General features: G+C 35.3%; 2 protein-coding genes across 4 annotated transcripts in view; one reads left to right on the forward strand and one right to left on the reverse strand.

Moving 5' to 3' along the window:
* Positions 1-535: 535 nt before the first annotated feature.
* Mblac2 (metallo-beta-lactamase domain containing 2) lies at positions 536-16,070 on the reverse strand. The gene is made up of 2 exons (XM_026408779.2): positions 15,174-16,070; positions 536-3,854 (listed from the first exon to the last, which is right to left on the reverse strand). The coding sequence occupies exons 1-2, from the start codon at positions 15,625-15,627 to the stop codon at positions 3,469-3,471; spliced, it is 840 nt and encodes a 279-aa protein (XP_026264564.1). The 5' UTR covers positions 15,628-16,070; the 3' UTR covers positions 536-3,468.
* Positions 16,071-16,227: 157 nt separating this feature from the next.
* Polr3g (RNA polymerase III subunit G) overlaps positions 16,228-16,759 on the forward strand; it is a 38,080-nt gene continuing 37,548 nt past the window's right edge. For all 3 annotated transcript variants that reach the window (XM_026408780.2, XM_077796217.1, XM_026408781.2), the window contains exon 1: positions 16,228-16,371. The gene's annotated coding sequence lies outside the window, so the exon portion shown is untranslated. The remainder of the gene's footprint in view (positions 16,372-16,759) is intronic.

Below are 16,759 nucleotides of genomic sequence, written 5' to 3' on the forward strand. Positions count from 1 at the left end.
GCATGCTTTATATTTGCTCTTTTCCCCCCTGTTATTCAAGTTGTAAATATTTTCTTCTAATTTTTCTTTCTCTCTTAACATTCCATGTGGCATCTAAATTCTAAAGCATTTTAAATGTTGTAATTGTTTTTGTTTCTATATAAAGCAGACATTTCCCACCCTACAGGATACATAATTTGAGGTTTTTTAATACATATGTAATTCTGTTTTTCACATTTAGAACTTTAATCCATCAGGAATTTATGTTTATGATGGTAAGAGCCTTTTTTCACATCAACAATGGTAGTATTTACTATATAGTTCATCTTTTATCCATTGATTTGAAATGCCTTATTTAATTAAGAAATAAAGGTTTATATAAGTACTTTTCTGTTTCCAGGTTGTCTATTCATTCCCAGACTTTGACTCTTCATTCATCAAGAAATTTTCAAAATTGCATTTCATATAAGAAATACCTTTATAAGAAATGAAATAGAAATTTGTTAATGTCATAAAAATACCAATTGTAGATTGAAATAAATGTTCACTTTAATATTTATCACACAAATGTTTACTTACATTTATCTGAAAATTATAAGAGGACAATTTGTGCAGTACATTCATATTACTATCCATGTAAGAACAATACATATAATTATTTATTCAACTACATCAGGATAACACACGTGGTTTTCATTTAAGATTCTCAGAAAGAGACATCATATAAGAAAAATGAATATCCTAAGATTATTAACAATATAAATAAAAATTATTTCTAAATGTCTTACATTTAACAACTTTGAATCATACTTACATTCTAATATTTCCCCAAATCATAAATTACAATAAGGGTCACTGTCAGGGTGAAAATATCTTATTTTAAAAGCTTTTTTTAAATATGTTATTATGCTTCAATATCATCTGATTTATTCTTGGCACATGTGGCATCTTGGAAAAGTAAAAATATACTGCCAATTTTATGTGTTGTGCAGGTAAAAAGAAAGAACACAGTTCAGGGGTAGACAGACCTGTGTTCAATTACCAGCTTTGTCCTGTTGTGTGAAGCTGGTCAATTACCTCTTGGTGCTAGAACCAGGATTAAATTAAATAATGCATATTTTAAATGGATAGCATGGATAATCAATGAATGATATCCTTTCCCTAATGTATTTCCATTTTATTCACACTGTAGCAACAGCAAAATACCACAGTCTTATGTTGTATTACAGTTTGAAATTTTTTTTAAAAAAATTGGGAACTTAAAAAATCATATTAATATGTTCTGAAAAATAACACTTTTAGTAAATAAGGAAATCCTTCGGGAAAAGTAAATATTTTCTAATAAAACTCAATGCCTACTGTACTCTGATTTTTTAAAAAATTCCTAAAATAAGATAAAAATGGTCAATGGTTAAGGACTCTTGGTTTTCTTTTGTGCTACTGATATAAAAATAATGGCTATATTTAAGGCTTATTAAGTGATTGTAGTTGCCCTGAACCAAATCTATATTCTTGGTGTTGTACTGTCAGTTGAAACAGACCTACTGCTTTGAACGACCATCACAGAGAATTCTCATGACATTCTATATTTGAACCAATCTTGGTCTCTATCTGACTCTCTGGTTCATTTGGTGGCATTTGACAGTTCAGCTCATCTGCATTAAGGATGACTCTTATACACAATCACAAATCTCTTTTTCTAATGTTAAATACATGGTGCTTGGGAGAAATGGGATTCCTGAAAAGGAAATTTATATTGTCACAAGCATAGACTATTCTATATAGCAATGCTTATATCCCTATTCTTGTATCTTTTTATTTCCTACCCTAACCACCTGACAAATCTTCCTTCCAAATTTGACTCAAAAACCCTAATAGGAAATTTTCCTAACTAAACTTCACATCCCTCCCTTTATAAAGTCCCTTATGTTTATATGAAATTTATATAAACATCAACTTGTATATATTATTATTCATGTTTCATGTGCCTTCAATTTCCAGCTATAATGTCTCTGACTTTTGAAGCTTCCATGGTGCTGTGAATGTATGTACATGACTCTGTTTATTTGTGTGTATGTGTGTGTGTGTGTGTGTGTGTGTGTATGTGTGTGTGTGTGAATAAAAAGCTAAAAATTCTGGGTGTCTGCAGGGTAGAAAAAGTTACATAATTTGACAGAAAAAAAACCTTCCTAATATTAAAAAGATCTGATTTCCAAAGCATCTTCAGCTTGGTTTTAGACATGTCAATAATAAAATAAAAATTTAGTGGAAAAAATGTTTAAAAAACCTTTAATACTCCAAAATGCTTTTTAATAAATGATTATTAAGAGCACCAAATCAAAATATTTTACTGAATAGTGGTTTAACCTTTCCTATAACTAAGGAATGTAGACTTGTTTTCATTCAAGACAAACAATACTGAACAGGAATAGGTGTTGTGAATCAGGATAAAAAAGGCCATTCATTCTAGATCAATATCTAATGGACATTTTGCAATTAATTTGAAAATCCTTCTGTGGTACAGACACATTATGTTAGGTAAAAGAATAGTTTATATCAGGATGTAATAGATCTCTGTAGTTGTTTTGATACTGTAAAATATGACAATACTGAAGTTGCTATTTAAGAAGAAAATTTTTGTTTATAATAGCTGTTAGTAATAAAATAGGATATAATAAAAATTATTCTCAATATGTGTATTTTCAAATTTTCCTGACAGTGTCCTTCTAAGAAATCTGACAATTTGTTATTAGATTATACACATTTGATTTTCACTTTTATGATTTAAAATATTACTTGCATAATAACAGACAACAATAAATAGTAGCTTTTTTACTGAAGTACTCTGCAATTGATATTTAAAGCTTTGCAATAAAACAAAATTCATTATAATTTTTCATAAGTTAAATTATATAGCATATAATGTATGCTACAATTACAAACAGAATAAATAAAATGAAGGAGGCTTATATAATTCTAGACAATAACCATGGGATGTTTTGGCTGTCATTCTAAATGATTAGATTTTACATGTTTATATTGAATTCTAATGCATTTTGAACCCCAAAACCTTTATCTTAAAATAATATACCAAAAAAATCAAGTTTACCATGTAAACACAAGGCTTTAGATGCCTTTTTTCACGGTCACCTAGGAAATAAAATAAGAAAAATGGGCAAGGAAAGTTCTTTCTGGTGTTGCAAAATGCCTCTTCATGTCCTTTTATATACTTATGGCATTTTTAGAGCACAAATTATGATACCTTTGGAAAATTATAAGCTTATTTAAGTGGTAACTTACTTGGAAGAAAAAAAAATAAACTAAAACTTTCCTCTTTTTGGCTTATTCATTTTTAATCTTTTTTCCCCCTCTAATATACAACAGTGGTATAAAAGCACTTTTGAAATGCACACTATTAACCATTTTAAACAGCACAAAATGAATTGGTTAATGTATACAGTTAATCAAAATAGATTATAGGCATAGATACTAGGGTGAGGTCCTTGAATTTGTTACACGCAGGGCTAAACTTGCAAGAGATCTCAGGGCAAAAGTAGATACTTTGTGACATATACCAGCTTTTGAAATATAGTTAGAAGCCAATCGAAAAAGCCTTTCAGCACCAAAGGTATTGAAATGCCCAGGGAGCACTTTCTCAACCAGACCTCTGTCCACTAATTCTATTAGACGTTCACAAGTTCCAACATAGTCACTTATCCTGCTGTATGGGAGCCAGTCAATCAGTGATCCATCATATACAACATCGCCACTGAAGAGAATCTTTCGGTCTTTGTCATGTAAGCAAATACTGCCTCTGGAGTGACCTGGCATGTGCATAACAGTGAGTTGTCTGTCACCAAGGTTGATCACATCCCCTACAAATGGAAACAGAATTTACAGATAAATATATTTGTATACTTGACTTCAAACATTTACAAAACACAAATACTTCAAGTGGTTTTAGGAAAATTGGGAAGGATAACACTCATTCTACTTTTGTTCCATACAAACTATATTTCTGAATGATGATTTAAAAATAAATGGTTAACATTTAATTACTGTTCGCTAGACCAGTATTTCCCCAAGTGAGTAATGTAGAACACTGCTTCTGCGAGTCATTATGATAAAGATGATTCTGTGGTCAAATAATTTTGGAACTGTTGCTTCTAAGAAAATTAACCATCTCTCTTTTTTTGTAGGGCTTTTAGAGTTTTTAATATACCAATGAATACTGTAGAAATACATAAGGTAAGTATAGGTGTACAATTTCTCAGACTTATTTGTTCATGAAACGTTTACATTTCAGAACAGCCCACTATCCTGTTGGCACAATTCATAAATGTTGTTCTAGTGATTTGTATTGTCCCTTGTTGGTTTAACCTATGGGCATTAGGGCTAGAGGAATTGGTACATATGATGATGCTTTGGCTAATGCTATTGCTGTAATAAATTACCCTTTATTTTTGACCCAGAAACCTCATGTCCTCTTTCAGAATCCATTAAACCATGGCAGGCTAACTTGCAAGTAGGATAAAATTTCAGACTCACTACAGTTATTCAGAGTGAGGAACAAATGGGGCTATATGGATACAAAATTGCTATTTCACTGGAATTAAACGAATACTTGTTAAGGTGTATAAATAAGTCAGGATGGTGCCTGGCAAATGTTAGAGTCTGTAAACAAGTCTAGAAGGCGCCTGGCATTTTGCCAGAGGGAGTGGTTTATGAAGTAACGCCAGCGAGCCATTAAGTGTGGAGATTCCTTATTGGTTGACTGCTGTATCTAGTTTATGTTAATTAAGATAATCTGTGTGGAATGTATATATACCCCTCTGGTCCTACAATAAACGGCTCCCACTCCTGCTGTATCAATCTACACAAGTTGTTCGTGTAATGCCCCCCCTCCCCCAGGTTATTTTGCCCAGCCAGCCGGGCTGCAGCAAATACTCACTTGAATTAAATCATGATAAGGTAAAATGTTCATATTGTAATCTCTAGTGAAAACACTACAGAAAGAAAATTTCAAAAATATAGCTAAGAAGTCAGTAGAGGAATTACATAGTGTAATAATCAGGATTGGTTAACAATAAAAGGAAACCATAAAGAAGAGATTAAGGGCTGGGGCTGTTGCTCAGTGGTAGAGTGCTTGCCTAGCATGTGTGAGGCCCTAGGTTCAATCCTCAGCACCACATAAAAATAAATGAATAAAATACAGCTATTTAAATAAAAAAGAAGAGATCTTTTTTAAAAAAAAATGAGATATAACAAATAAAACAGACCTAAAACCCTACTGTATCAATAATTTCATTAAGCATGAATGGGATAAACACTCTATAATTATGGACAGAAATCATCAGATTGGGTTAAAAAGAGAAATATACAATTAACAAAAAAGGAACTAGAAAGCCAAAGACAAAATCAGTTGAACAAGCTACACCACGTGCATATTAATTCAAGTGGCTATATTAGTATAAGACAAAATAGATTTTTTAAAATCTTTATTTATTTATTTATTTTTATGTGGTGCTGAGGATCGGACCCAGGGCTTTGCACATGCTAGGTGAGCGCTCCACTGCTGAGCCACAACCCCAGCCCTGACAAAATAGATTTTTAACATAAGAAATGCTACGGAGAACAAGTATATTTTTAAGAGGATATAAATCAGGTAAATACATTTTAAAAGAATAAATGTATATGCACATAAAACATAGAACAAAAATGCATGAAGGAAAATCTGACAGAACTGAAATAAGAATAAATGATTCAATAATCATACTTGGAGAGTTCAAAATTCCTCTCCCTGAGTAAAACATATAAAACAAATAAATAGAAAATAGATAAGGATACAAAAGACCCAAACAACTCCCTTCAATTAACTTCACCTAATTGACATATATAAAATACTTCACTTCAACATAGTGAAGTACACACTATTTTCAATTGTATATGGAATATTCACAAGGACATCAATGAAGTTTTGAAAAATTTAAAAGGAATAAACCATTTGAAGTTATGTTCTCTGACACATATAATTAAAATTATGAAAACTATAAATAATGAACCTAATTTATAATTTTTTTTTGGTTTTTGCAGTACTAGAAATTAAACTTAGATCTTAGTGCATGCTAAAAGAACTCTAAACTGTAACACAAGCCCTTTTTATTTTTTATTTTGAAACAGGGTCTTGCTAAGTTGCCCAGGTTGGTCTGGAACTTGTGATCTCCTGCCTCAGTCTCCTAGGTAGCTAGGATCACATGTGTGCACCATGATACCCAGCCTATAATATATTTTGGATAATAAAAAAGGCCATAATTAAAATAGACATACCAAAGAATATGTGAAATATCCACATAAATTAAATATAATAATTCTACCAAATTTATGAAATAAAAAATTAGAAAATTAGAAAAAAATATGGATTGAACTAGGTAAAAATAAAACATTAAAATGTATGGAATATAGCTAATCAGTAGTTAGAAGAAAATTGCTTTAGATGCTTATCTTATAAGCAATAAATGCTTAAAATCAATAACCAAAGTAACTATCTTAGACATGAAAAGAAAGGCAAATCAGACATGAAGTATTAAGTAACAAATAATAATTAAGAGTGCAGCAAAAATAAATGAAATAGGAAACATATCACTACAGAAAAAAATAATGAAACCAATAATTTCATTCTATTCAAAGGGAGAGATATACTGTCACTATTACATTCAATATCATTAAGATGGTAGTTTAACCCATTTTTCCCATTGCTCAACAGTGTTTAAAATTCTGAGCCAATATGATAGCTACAAACCACAGGCAACTAATAGCTAGTACAACAAAGAAATTAATTTTTTATTTTAAAATCTAAAATTTGTATTTAGATAGTCATATGGGCTTATAGCTACTATAATGCTCAGTACAGATTTAATACAATATCAACCAAAACGTTCACATATTTGTTTGAACAGATTGAAAATCTGACTATAAATTTACATAAGATGCAAACAACTTACAATAGCCAATACAATTATTATGAAATAGAAAAATAAAGTTGAAAGACTTCTAAGACCTAATTTCAAGATGTTCAATACACTACAGTAAGTAATATGTCAATGGCTAAATGACAGACATTATTCTCACATACTCAGGCAAGAATGCAGATTCCAGAAGTAGACATCCAAAATAGGGTCAATAGAATTTTGACAAAGTTGAAGGCAATTCAACCCAAGGTAATGCAGTGGGTAAGAGGACAGTCTTCACTAAACTAAATTAGAATATTTTGGATATCTGTGAGCAAACAAGAGTGAACTTCTCAACTTTCCACCTCATGATATTCACAAAAATTAACTCAAAAGAGTTAATTTGAGAGTTCATAGGAAAAGAAGGAAGACAAAAATTTTAGGAAAGGAAGACAAAAATTTTTGCAATCTTAGACTTATGGATATAGCCAAATAATGTGAATCATAAGCAAAAAATCACTAATTAGCCTTCATCTAAGTTATAAACTTCCTATTTAAATATTGCCATTAATAAAATGAAAAAGTAAGCCCATATACTGAGATAAAATATTATATGTGTATTTAATATATTTTACATATTATACACATATCAGTAGGATTGGGTATTTATGCCTCAATAATAAAAAACTCAATTCTCATCAGAATAGCTAAATACAAAAGAACTAACAAAGTCAAGCATTGGGAAGGATATGGAAAATTAGAACCTCCATAGGCTGTACCTAGGCATGTAAAATGGTATAAATAATTTGGAAAACAGTTGGGCACATTCTTAAAAAATTAACTTACACTTATCACATACAACTCAGGAATTCCATTTCTAGGTGTGTACCAAGGGAAATGAAAACATGTGTCCCACAGACAGATTTATACACAAACTCTCATAGCAACATCATTTATAATAGCCCAAAATTAGAAAAATTCAAATTTCATCCAACAGGTGCATAAATAAGTGAAGTTTTGTATCCTTACAGTAACAGAAAGAAATGAACTATGAATACATACAACAACATGGATGAATCTCTGAAACATCATGCAAAAAGCAAAGAGGAAGACACAAAGACTATGTATTACATAAGTGTATTTACTGAGAATTTTCAGAAAATCAAAACTATAGTGACACAAAATGATCATTAGGCCAGAGGTGAGAGCAGTTTCTGGTTTGATAGATCCAGGATAGTTTGGAAAGAAGCAAGAGGAAATTTTTTAAGGTGATGAAAGCATTTTCAAACGTGATTGTTCTTATGACTCTGTAAATGTACACATTTCCTAAAACTCATCAAACTATACACCAAAAATGGGAGCATTGGTGGTGGACTAAAATATTATTTATTATTATATATAATATATTATTTATATTTATTATGTATAATGTTATTTATATAATGTATTATAATTTGTATAATTATTATATATTTTATATGATTTATATTTACTTGTATATAATATATTATTAATTATTATATAATATTATTTATTAAACATTATTATTAATTATTTGATTTTGAAGTTCCATTTGTAAAAAGTAAAGCTTTTAAAAAGGATATAATAAGTGGAAACAATTCAATTGCTCACCAACTGGTGAATGGGTAAATAAAATGTTGCATACTCATAAACAAAAACATTATTTGGTAATAAAAGAAATGAAGTACTGATTCCTACTCTAATGTGGATAAACCCTGAAATCATTTAACTAAATGAAAGAAAGCAGGCACAAATGTCCACCCATTGTATGGTTCCATGTATATGAAATTTCCAGAACAGACAAGTCTGGGGTGGGGTTGGGGCCTAGAGATTTATTTGGGGGGGTAGAGAGATTCATGGGGGGCAAGGCATGGGAGACAGTGGTGGCCAAATGGTATGGTGCTAATTCTGGGGGTAAGGGAAATGTTCTAAAATTGATTATGGTGACAGATGCATAACTCTGTCACTATATTTAAAGCCACTGAACTGTGTTAAATATGTGAATTGTACACAAATTATATCTAAATAAAGCTATTAAAAAGAGATACAATAGAATTGATTGCAAAAAAAATCAATAATTTTTTATACCTTCAAATTCATTTTCTAAATATGTTGAGTACTTCTGGCTTCTGCTTTACAAGCCCATGGATTCATATTCTTTCTTCTATGAATTCCAGAGCAAAGGAATTCCTTGTTATTTGAATATCATTAGTATTTAAAAAAAAAAAGAAAAGCTAAGCAAAAATAGGAACTAAAATTTTATAGTAAAAGTAGGAAAGTGGTTGAAATTTCATTTTAAAAAGTCACTAAATTTAATCTTAACAGTAAAGAGCCATTTTGGTAGTTCGCTAATCAATCTTGCTAGCGTTCCAAGTAATATTAAATTTAATAATAATCTTGTAGTGATTTTTCTTTTCTTTCTTTTTTTTTTGGTCATATAGAGGATCTTTTGGGCAAAACCATTCTAGCCTTCATTAACTTTCCAAAGGGTTTTTCTAAACACTTTAGATTTCTAATTATTTGATTTTGAAGTGACATTTGTGCCACTGTCTATATCACCTTGCCTTTCTTCTATTTTGAACTGATCTAGCTCTACAACAGTGCTTCTCAAAGCATTGTATGAAGACCAGTCAGTCCAGCAGCCATAGTAGAGGTAGTAGTTTTCCATGTATTTTTCCTTCTTGTTCTTCTTTTCTTTTAAATGCATGATATAGTTTGAAAAGCAATTAAACCTCGATTTCTAGGATTTGACTGTGATGTCTGTTGGACATACACATTCTTAGCCCCAGTCCAGAGTTCTTAAATCAGTCTCCTAGAGAAGAGTCTCTGGAATCTGAATGCTGAACAAGAAACTTCCTTCATTATCAGGAAGTTGGGGAGCAATGAACTATACCAGTTGTTACCAAATGTTAAATGTGTGGCCAAATCATGGGTAGGAATTGTTAAACCATGAGCACTGGGTACTGGCCCCAGTTTCTGTTTTGATAGATCCAGTGTAACATGAAGAATCTGCACAAGTTATCAGATAGCAGCACTGAGGCTGTTTAGTTCAGAACCGCACTTTGAGAACTACTAGTTAGCCAGCATTGTCTATTCAGTGGTGACAACACCTGAAGAAGGATCAAGTGGAAGCAGTGTATCACCATAATTATACTATACAATTCTGTGCGATGTAACTCCATAAAATAATCTCTCTCTCAAATTGTGCTATGCAGACCCACTTCATCAGCATCACTTGGGATTTATGTTAACAATAAGGTTTCCTTTGTCTCACACCAGTCCTATTGTATCTGAAGTTTATGGCATTAAGGTTGAGAAATTGCTGTTTTAAAATAAGCTCCTCAAATGGTTGTTTTGCAAACCGAATTCAAGGAACATGGCCATATCTAAAGACTTTTTAAAGAGATGATTCCAAGCAATGTTATAGCCACAGGAATAAAGACTCTGAAATAAGTTTGGTTCTGATTATATTTACAGGGCAAGAGAGCAAGAAGCAAGGACCCCCATGTCTATCTGGGGTAGCTGAAATCTATTTCAGAATGTTAAAAAAAAAAAAAGCCTCATTTGCTGCTGCTTCTTCATCATCTTCTCAGGTCCCAGTATCACTTTATGATGGTGATTTCATGGTGTCCTCTCTCAAGAGCTAGAGTGGCCTGGAAAATGTATCACATGTGTAACATGCACACTCCTTCCAACCCTCACTCTGATGCAGCTGTCCAGATCCCAGTCATATTAGACATCTCTTGACGTCTCAAGTGACCATTCACATCATGGCATGTCATCCTTTGTCTTTTTTAATTTTACTTTAAAAATGTGTAAATATTTGAAATAAAATATTTAGGTCTTAAAATGTAAGAACATTTTTTCCCCATTCTCTATTGACAATTTTGCTTTCAAAAGCAAACAATTTTAACAATTTAAGTCATTTCAACCAACTATTCCAGATATACTTATTACCAAATAATTATCCTCCATTTCTTGGCTTATCAATTACATATGCTGTACTAATTTCATGTATGTATTGTTATTTCTTAGTTTCAAATTTTTATGTTACCTCTTGATTTTCATTATGATATTGAAGGATTTTTAGTTTTTTATTCCTCATATTCAATATACCATATCATCTTTACATGTGTATGCATTTCTCACCTTCTTACCACACTCAGATGCACAAGAATTATAATTTGACTGCTCCAATAAGGAGCTCTCTATGCCTGGGGTACTGTCTTTGTCAGAGTATAATCCACTGTACCACCTTGATACTTTCTTGTGACAATCCTTTGTATTCAATTTACTGTTTACTAGATGTCTTCCTCTTTCTTGTTTTTCTCCCTTATTTTGAAGGGGCTTATCCTGGTGGCTTCAATATGTGGGAAATAATATTTTGAAAACTTGATTGATAATGGGAAAGATAATAAAGTTCTAGGATGATAATCATTGTCATTCAGATTTGTAGGCATTTTTTTTTCTTTTCTAGCTCCAAAGCCATTCTAATCTGAATAAATAACCCTTGTGTTTAAATTTCTGGAAGCTCATAGAATCTTGTTTGATTCCAATATTCTGCAATATTATAGTAATGTGCTTTGGCTTGAATGTGTTTTTATTCATGGTACTGGAAATTCACATCTTTTAACTATGAAATATATTCTTGGATTACCTCTTTCTTTCCTACTTATTCTCCCTCACTTAATTTACTTTATCTCTACTTATACTATCCCAATATTGAATTTTCCAAACTGGTCCTCTACTTATTTAGTCTTTTCCTCACCTTGTTTACATTTTGCCTAACTGCTCTTCTGTATGTTGTCTTCTATATCTTCTACAAAGTAATTTCTGATGTATTAAATTTCAAGAGTTCTTTGTGGATGTTGTTCTGTTGTTTATAATAGTCGCTTGGATATCTGGTATGAACTAGCTCATTTTATCTCCCTAATGATACTGATAACAGTCCCTCACAAGTTGCTTTATGCTGTTTGTTTTAATATTTGATCTCATGTTACAGAATTTTCTCAGATTTTTCATAATGCTTGTTGCCTATTTAAGAACAGGGAATAAAATGCTGCTTGAAGCACAATAATGAGGGCTAGTGAACTATGCTTCATAGCAGAGAGAGCAGGTCAGAGATTACTTAAGAATTCCTCTACATGGGCATCTTCCTCTAGGGGTCAAATTCCTAGATAAGATTTTCCTAATTTCCTACCCTGCAGATAAAGGCCTGGTTCTTGGACTTCTGGGCATCCAGTAGGGAAACACACACATGCTCGCTCGCTCTCTCTCTCTCTCTCTCTCACACACACACACATACACACACACACACACACACACACACACACACACACACTTTCTTATACCTTTTGTTTTTCACACTGAGTCCCTGAACTCAATAGAACTCAGCATCTCTCAATCAAGAAAGTTCTCTATTTTACCATTCCCAGAGAATAGACTAACTGGATGAAGGTGGGGCATACACATAAGAAGGAAGGATTACAGAGTTTTATCAGCTTAAAATTATTACAACCAATTTTACCTTAGGATTCCCTTTGCCCCCACTGAGGTACCAACAACTGCTAATTTCTGAGCCTTTTAAGGCTTCTTTTGTGCAAACTGAATTGACTCTTGATTTTCCATTGCTGGCATGGTAAAAAAAAAACAAACAAAAAAAACTACTCAGTCACCACATCTACTTTCTAGCATCTAAAATAGTTCTCTTAGCCTATGTAGATTTATGCTTGAAACCAAAAATCATAATGTCTTACTAGCAGTACTAGTACAGCATTGGAAGGGAGCCAAATTAGATGTATCTGTTCAATTTTCTACCTTTCTGGAATCTGTATGTTGTATTTTTAATCTCCCCAAATAATTTTAGTCTACCTGAAACCACTCCTCTGAGATAATATCTGGTGACTCTGGGAAAATTGTCTAAACACATCCAGTGGAGACAAAAATGCCAGAACTTGAATCACATGAATATTGAAAAAAAAAATAGGCAACATGATGTCTGCCCATTCAAGATCTAGTACTATCTTCTCACAGGAAAATATCATTTCATTATTAATAAGGCAAGCTGTTTTTTCATCAAAGATAATGCACTGGATGACATGGCTGTTCTCTCCTTGTCCTCCTGTCCCTCATTTATAAGTCTGCTTTGGGGTTAGAGATTCAGTGCACAGATTTATGCTTCTCCATAAAAGGTGATCATCAATTCACTAAATGAAATGTAATAAATTATTTCAGCCACTTTGTGTTCTAACCAAAGTAATGAAGACTATATGCTGTTGAGTATGTACTGTGTGTGTGTGCATCTGTACATGGCTTTTTAATATAAGTATTTTATATCTCCTTCTAGGTATCTGGATTATGTTAATAGCAAGTTAACAGGCCTCATCCTCTAGAAGAGACAGGAAATTAATATTCCTGAGAAGTGAGGAAATTAGATGGTACTTGAGAGGATGAGGCATCCTGCTCTTAATGAAAAACAACTTTTGATAACACAGTACCACCACCTTCAAAGTGTTTGTAAATATTAAGCTTTCTTTTCACACCTTCAAAGCTTTAAAGCACCACACAAGTGGCTAGAAGGCCCTTTGCAGCTCCAAAAATGGCAGGATTCTACCATCAATTTGGATTCAGGAAACCTGGGTTCCCGTACAAGTTCCTTCCCCAAATGTCAAGGAGACCTCGGAAATGGTGTTCAGGTCTGTGTAGATCCTCTCTTCATCTATAAAACAATAATCCCTACCATTCTTTCGCCCTTGAGAGTCTGAATATCCATCAACTGTTTGGAAATGCTACCTCTAAAAGTATCAATTCTATCAAAGAAATATAATGATTAAAAGTATATTTAATATAAATACTTTTTTCATCTAAAATTGTCAGATAATGTAAGACTCTCACCTAACAGGTTTTGTTTTTTAAATACTCAGATTTAAAACATTAAGGAGACTTTGGGGAGGAGGATGAGACATAGACTCTTTTACAATTTTTTTAATATCACAATGATCAAGATATCATCTGTAAGAAAAACTGATTTTTGTAAAACATTTTATTATCTGCTATATTGTTTAGTCTTATAGTTAGCTTCACTGTAGTGCAAAACTGGATATTCTTCATAAAGGCATGTTTCAATAGACTAAATTGACAATTAAAATGATAAGATAGAAAGGAAAAAGGGACTTTCACATTCTGCTTAGAATTATCATAATTCTTGGTATGACTTATGGTATGTTCTTCATGCTTTGACCTATTGTGCCTTGGTTCAAATCATAGCTTTTATCACCATCTCGCTAGGCAAGACATTTAATCGAGGATTGGTTACCTCTTTTCAAATACGTAGTGAGGCTAAAATTCTTCTAAATAAAAGAGAAATATACCAAATATGCTGTTGTGGCTCATTAGATGAATTATTTAAGTTCCTGTGTGGAAAGAGTAGGGCCCCTATCTTGTTTTATTCCATGAATTTCTCTCTGAAACCGCTTCGTCTTTCATAACCAAAGATGACCAAGGCCATCTATTTATTAGTCCACATACTTCACCCCACAGGAAACAAAGCTTATTAATCTTTCTCAGGCATCGCTTTCAAGCAGACCAGATATCTGACATTACATAAGCTAGACATATTCTATTTTATGTCCACTATCAAGCTTTTTCTCTAGTGAGGCAACATCAAGAAAAGAAACCAATCTGAAAGATAAAAATGAATGCGCAGATTGGAATCATTGCTCTGATGATTTTCTAAGCCTACAGGTGGGAACTGTTCATACCAGGTGGTGACTGAGCAAATTAAGTCAGCAGTTCTCAAAAGCACAAAGTGCGACATGTACTCTTCGTGAGGCGTCATTCCTTAAAAGTCTACTTGCTATAAAATCCTGGAAATGTCAGACGGGTTCTCAGGGGGAAAGAAAGGGAAATCCCTGGTCACCGGTCTCTGTAGTGTTACTACTGCAACAGACACAGGAAACTGACTAGGGGGTGGTGCCAGCTTTCAATCGAGTACTCAGAATCACTACACTATACCAGAGCTACTGTCTACTGACAGAGAAGGCTGCGATGGCCTCGGCACTGATGTAGTGGGCTTTTACCCTGGGAAGGGTAAGACAGAAGGGATGCTTCTGCGATGTACCCAAACAATCCCACTATGGCCACGCAATTTTGCAATACGCAGTACTCGGACAGTCTCTCCCCAATCCCCTCCCTTAACGCGAACGCGTGCCCGTGGGGGCCTATTACCATCCTGCAGAATGAGGGTGGGCTGCACCGCCTGCACTCGGAACTGCCTGGCCCTCCAGCCGGGGCTGGGCGCCCGCACCACCTCGCTGTCGGAGAGCCAGGTCACGGTCTCAAAGTTGTCCCCGCGAGCGAGGGCCTCGGCTTCAGCGTGGTGCACGGCCACCTGGTCGAACTGGTAAAGACCGCCGGAGTGGTCGAAGTGCACGTGGGTGGCCACAGCCAGAAGCGGCCGAGGCGCCGCATCCTCTTTCGCCCCGCAGTCCTGCAAGAGGCCGGAGGAATACAGGTACTCCGGTAGGCTGCGCAACCCCAGGCCGGTATCGATCACTACGTCCTGCTCGGAGCCACGCACCAGCCAGATATTGGCGCGGTTGCCGGACTCATAGAAGCGTTCTTGAATCCAGAAGATGCCATCGCCCAGAGATTTGTGGGCGTACCACTCGAGCGCCGACATGCTGGGCAGGGGTGCGGCTAGGCAGGGTGGGTGTAGGAGTGTGTGCCTCCTACAGGCTGTCCAGACACTGGGCGCTGCGGCTGTTTGAAGCCCTCTGCCCGCAGCCAAGGAGGAGGCGCAGAGCGAGGGGGCGGGGATGCGGGTGGCGCAGGGTGGGGGTGGGAAGGCAGGAGGACAAGCACAGACGCTGTTGGGAGAGTCTGCTCCAGCACCCTCCTGTTTGGTCCGCAGAGTGCAGAGGCTGCGTGCCCACGCCCAGATGCGGGAATTATCGAAGCTCCAGCAGTCGCAGCAGCGGAAAACGTTAACGCAGGGGCCACTGCAGCGAACTGGACACCCAGAAGGCGACACTTTCTCCACCCTAGGGGTCTGACTGCAGAGTCTTTGAGCAATGCGTGGGAAGTGCCGGGCTTGGCTCTCCACTCCCTTACACCCCCGCCCACAGGTTGGCTGTGCTGCGCACTCGCAGCCGGCGCGGAAAGAGTCGGGCCAAGCCTGTTGGGTGCTGACTACGGCGCCTGCCAAGGGCTAAAAAGCTCTTTCCTAAGGGGCGGGGCCTGTCTGGAATGGGCGGAGCTAGCTGTAGGCTCAGAACGCGCTCTGGGGCCGCGTGGAGAGCGGTGTGCGCTTCTCCAAGGTGGAACCTGCGGCACTCCAGAGCTGGCGTCCGCTGCTCGCACCCCTTCCTTGCCGGCCGGCACTTTGGCGCACAGTTTTGCCCAAACCTCGAGAATAAGTGATCAGGTAACAGAGGAAGCTATCTAGGACTTGGGAAGGGAGGTAGAGAGTAGAGGGGAGTTAAAGAGGCACATGGAGAAGGTGGCAGGGGTGGGGGAGTGGGTCAGGGGCAAAAATTAATTAAAGCGCCTCTGGAATGAGGCGTTGGAAGATATCTTTACCTTTTTCTCTCCTGGTCTTTTCAGTCTTTTAAAGTCGTCCCTTCTAGATCTTACATAGATTTCTCATCCTGGAACTGTTCGCAGTGAGTTACAAGGGAATTTATGCTCTTACTGATAGGAGGAGACTGATGCAAAGCCGGTGCTTTATTTAGGCACTGGTCATTGCTGCATATTGCAGCTAAGGACAGATACTCGTTTATCTATTTTCTTAATTGTTGGCAACTTCTCTGTAT

The sequence above is a fragment of the Urocitellus parryii genome, chromosome 1 (assembly GCF_045843805.1).
Source record: "Urocitellus parryii isolate mUroPar1 chromosome 1, mUroPar1.hap1, whole genome shotgun sequence".
In the NCBI taxonomy this organism is placed as follows: Eukaryota; Metazoa; Chordata; class Mammalia; order Rodentia; family Sciuridae; genus Urocitellus; species Urocitellus parryii.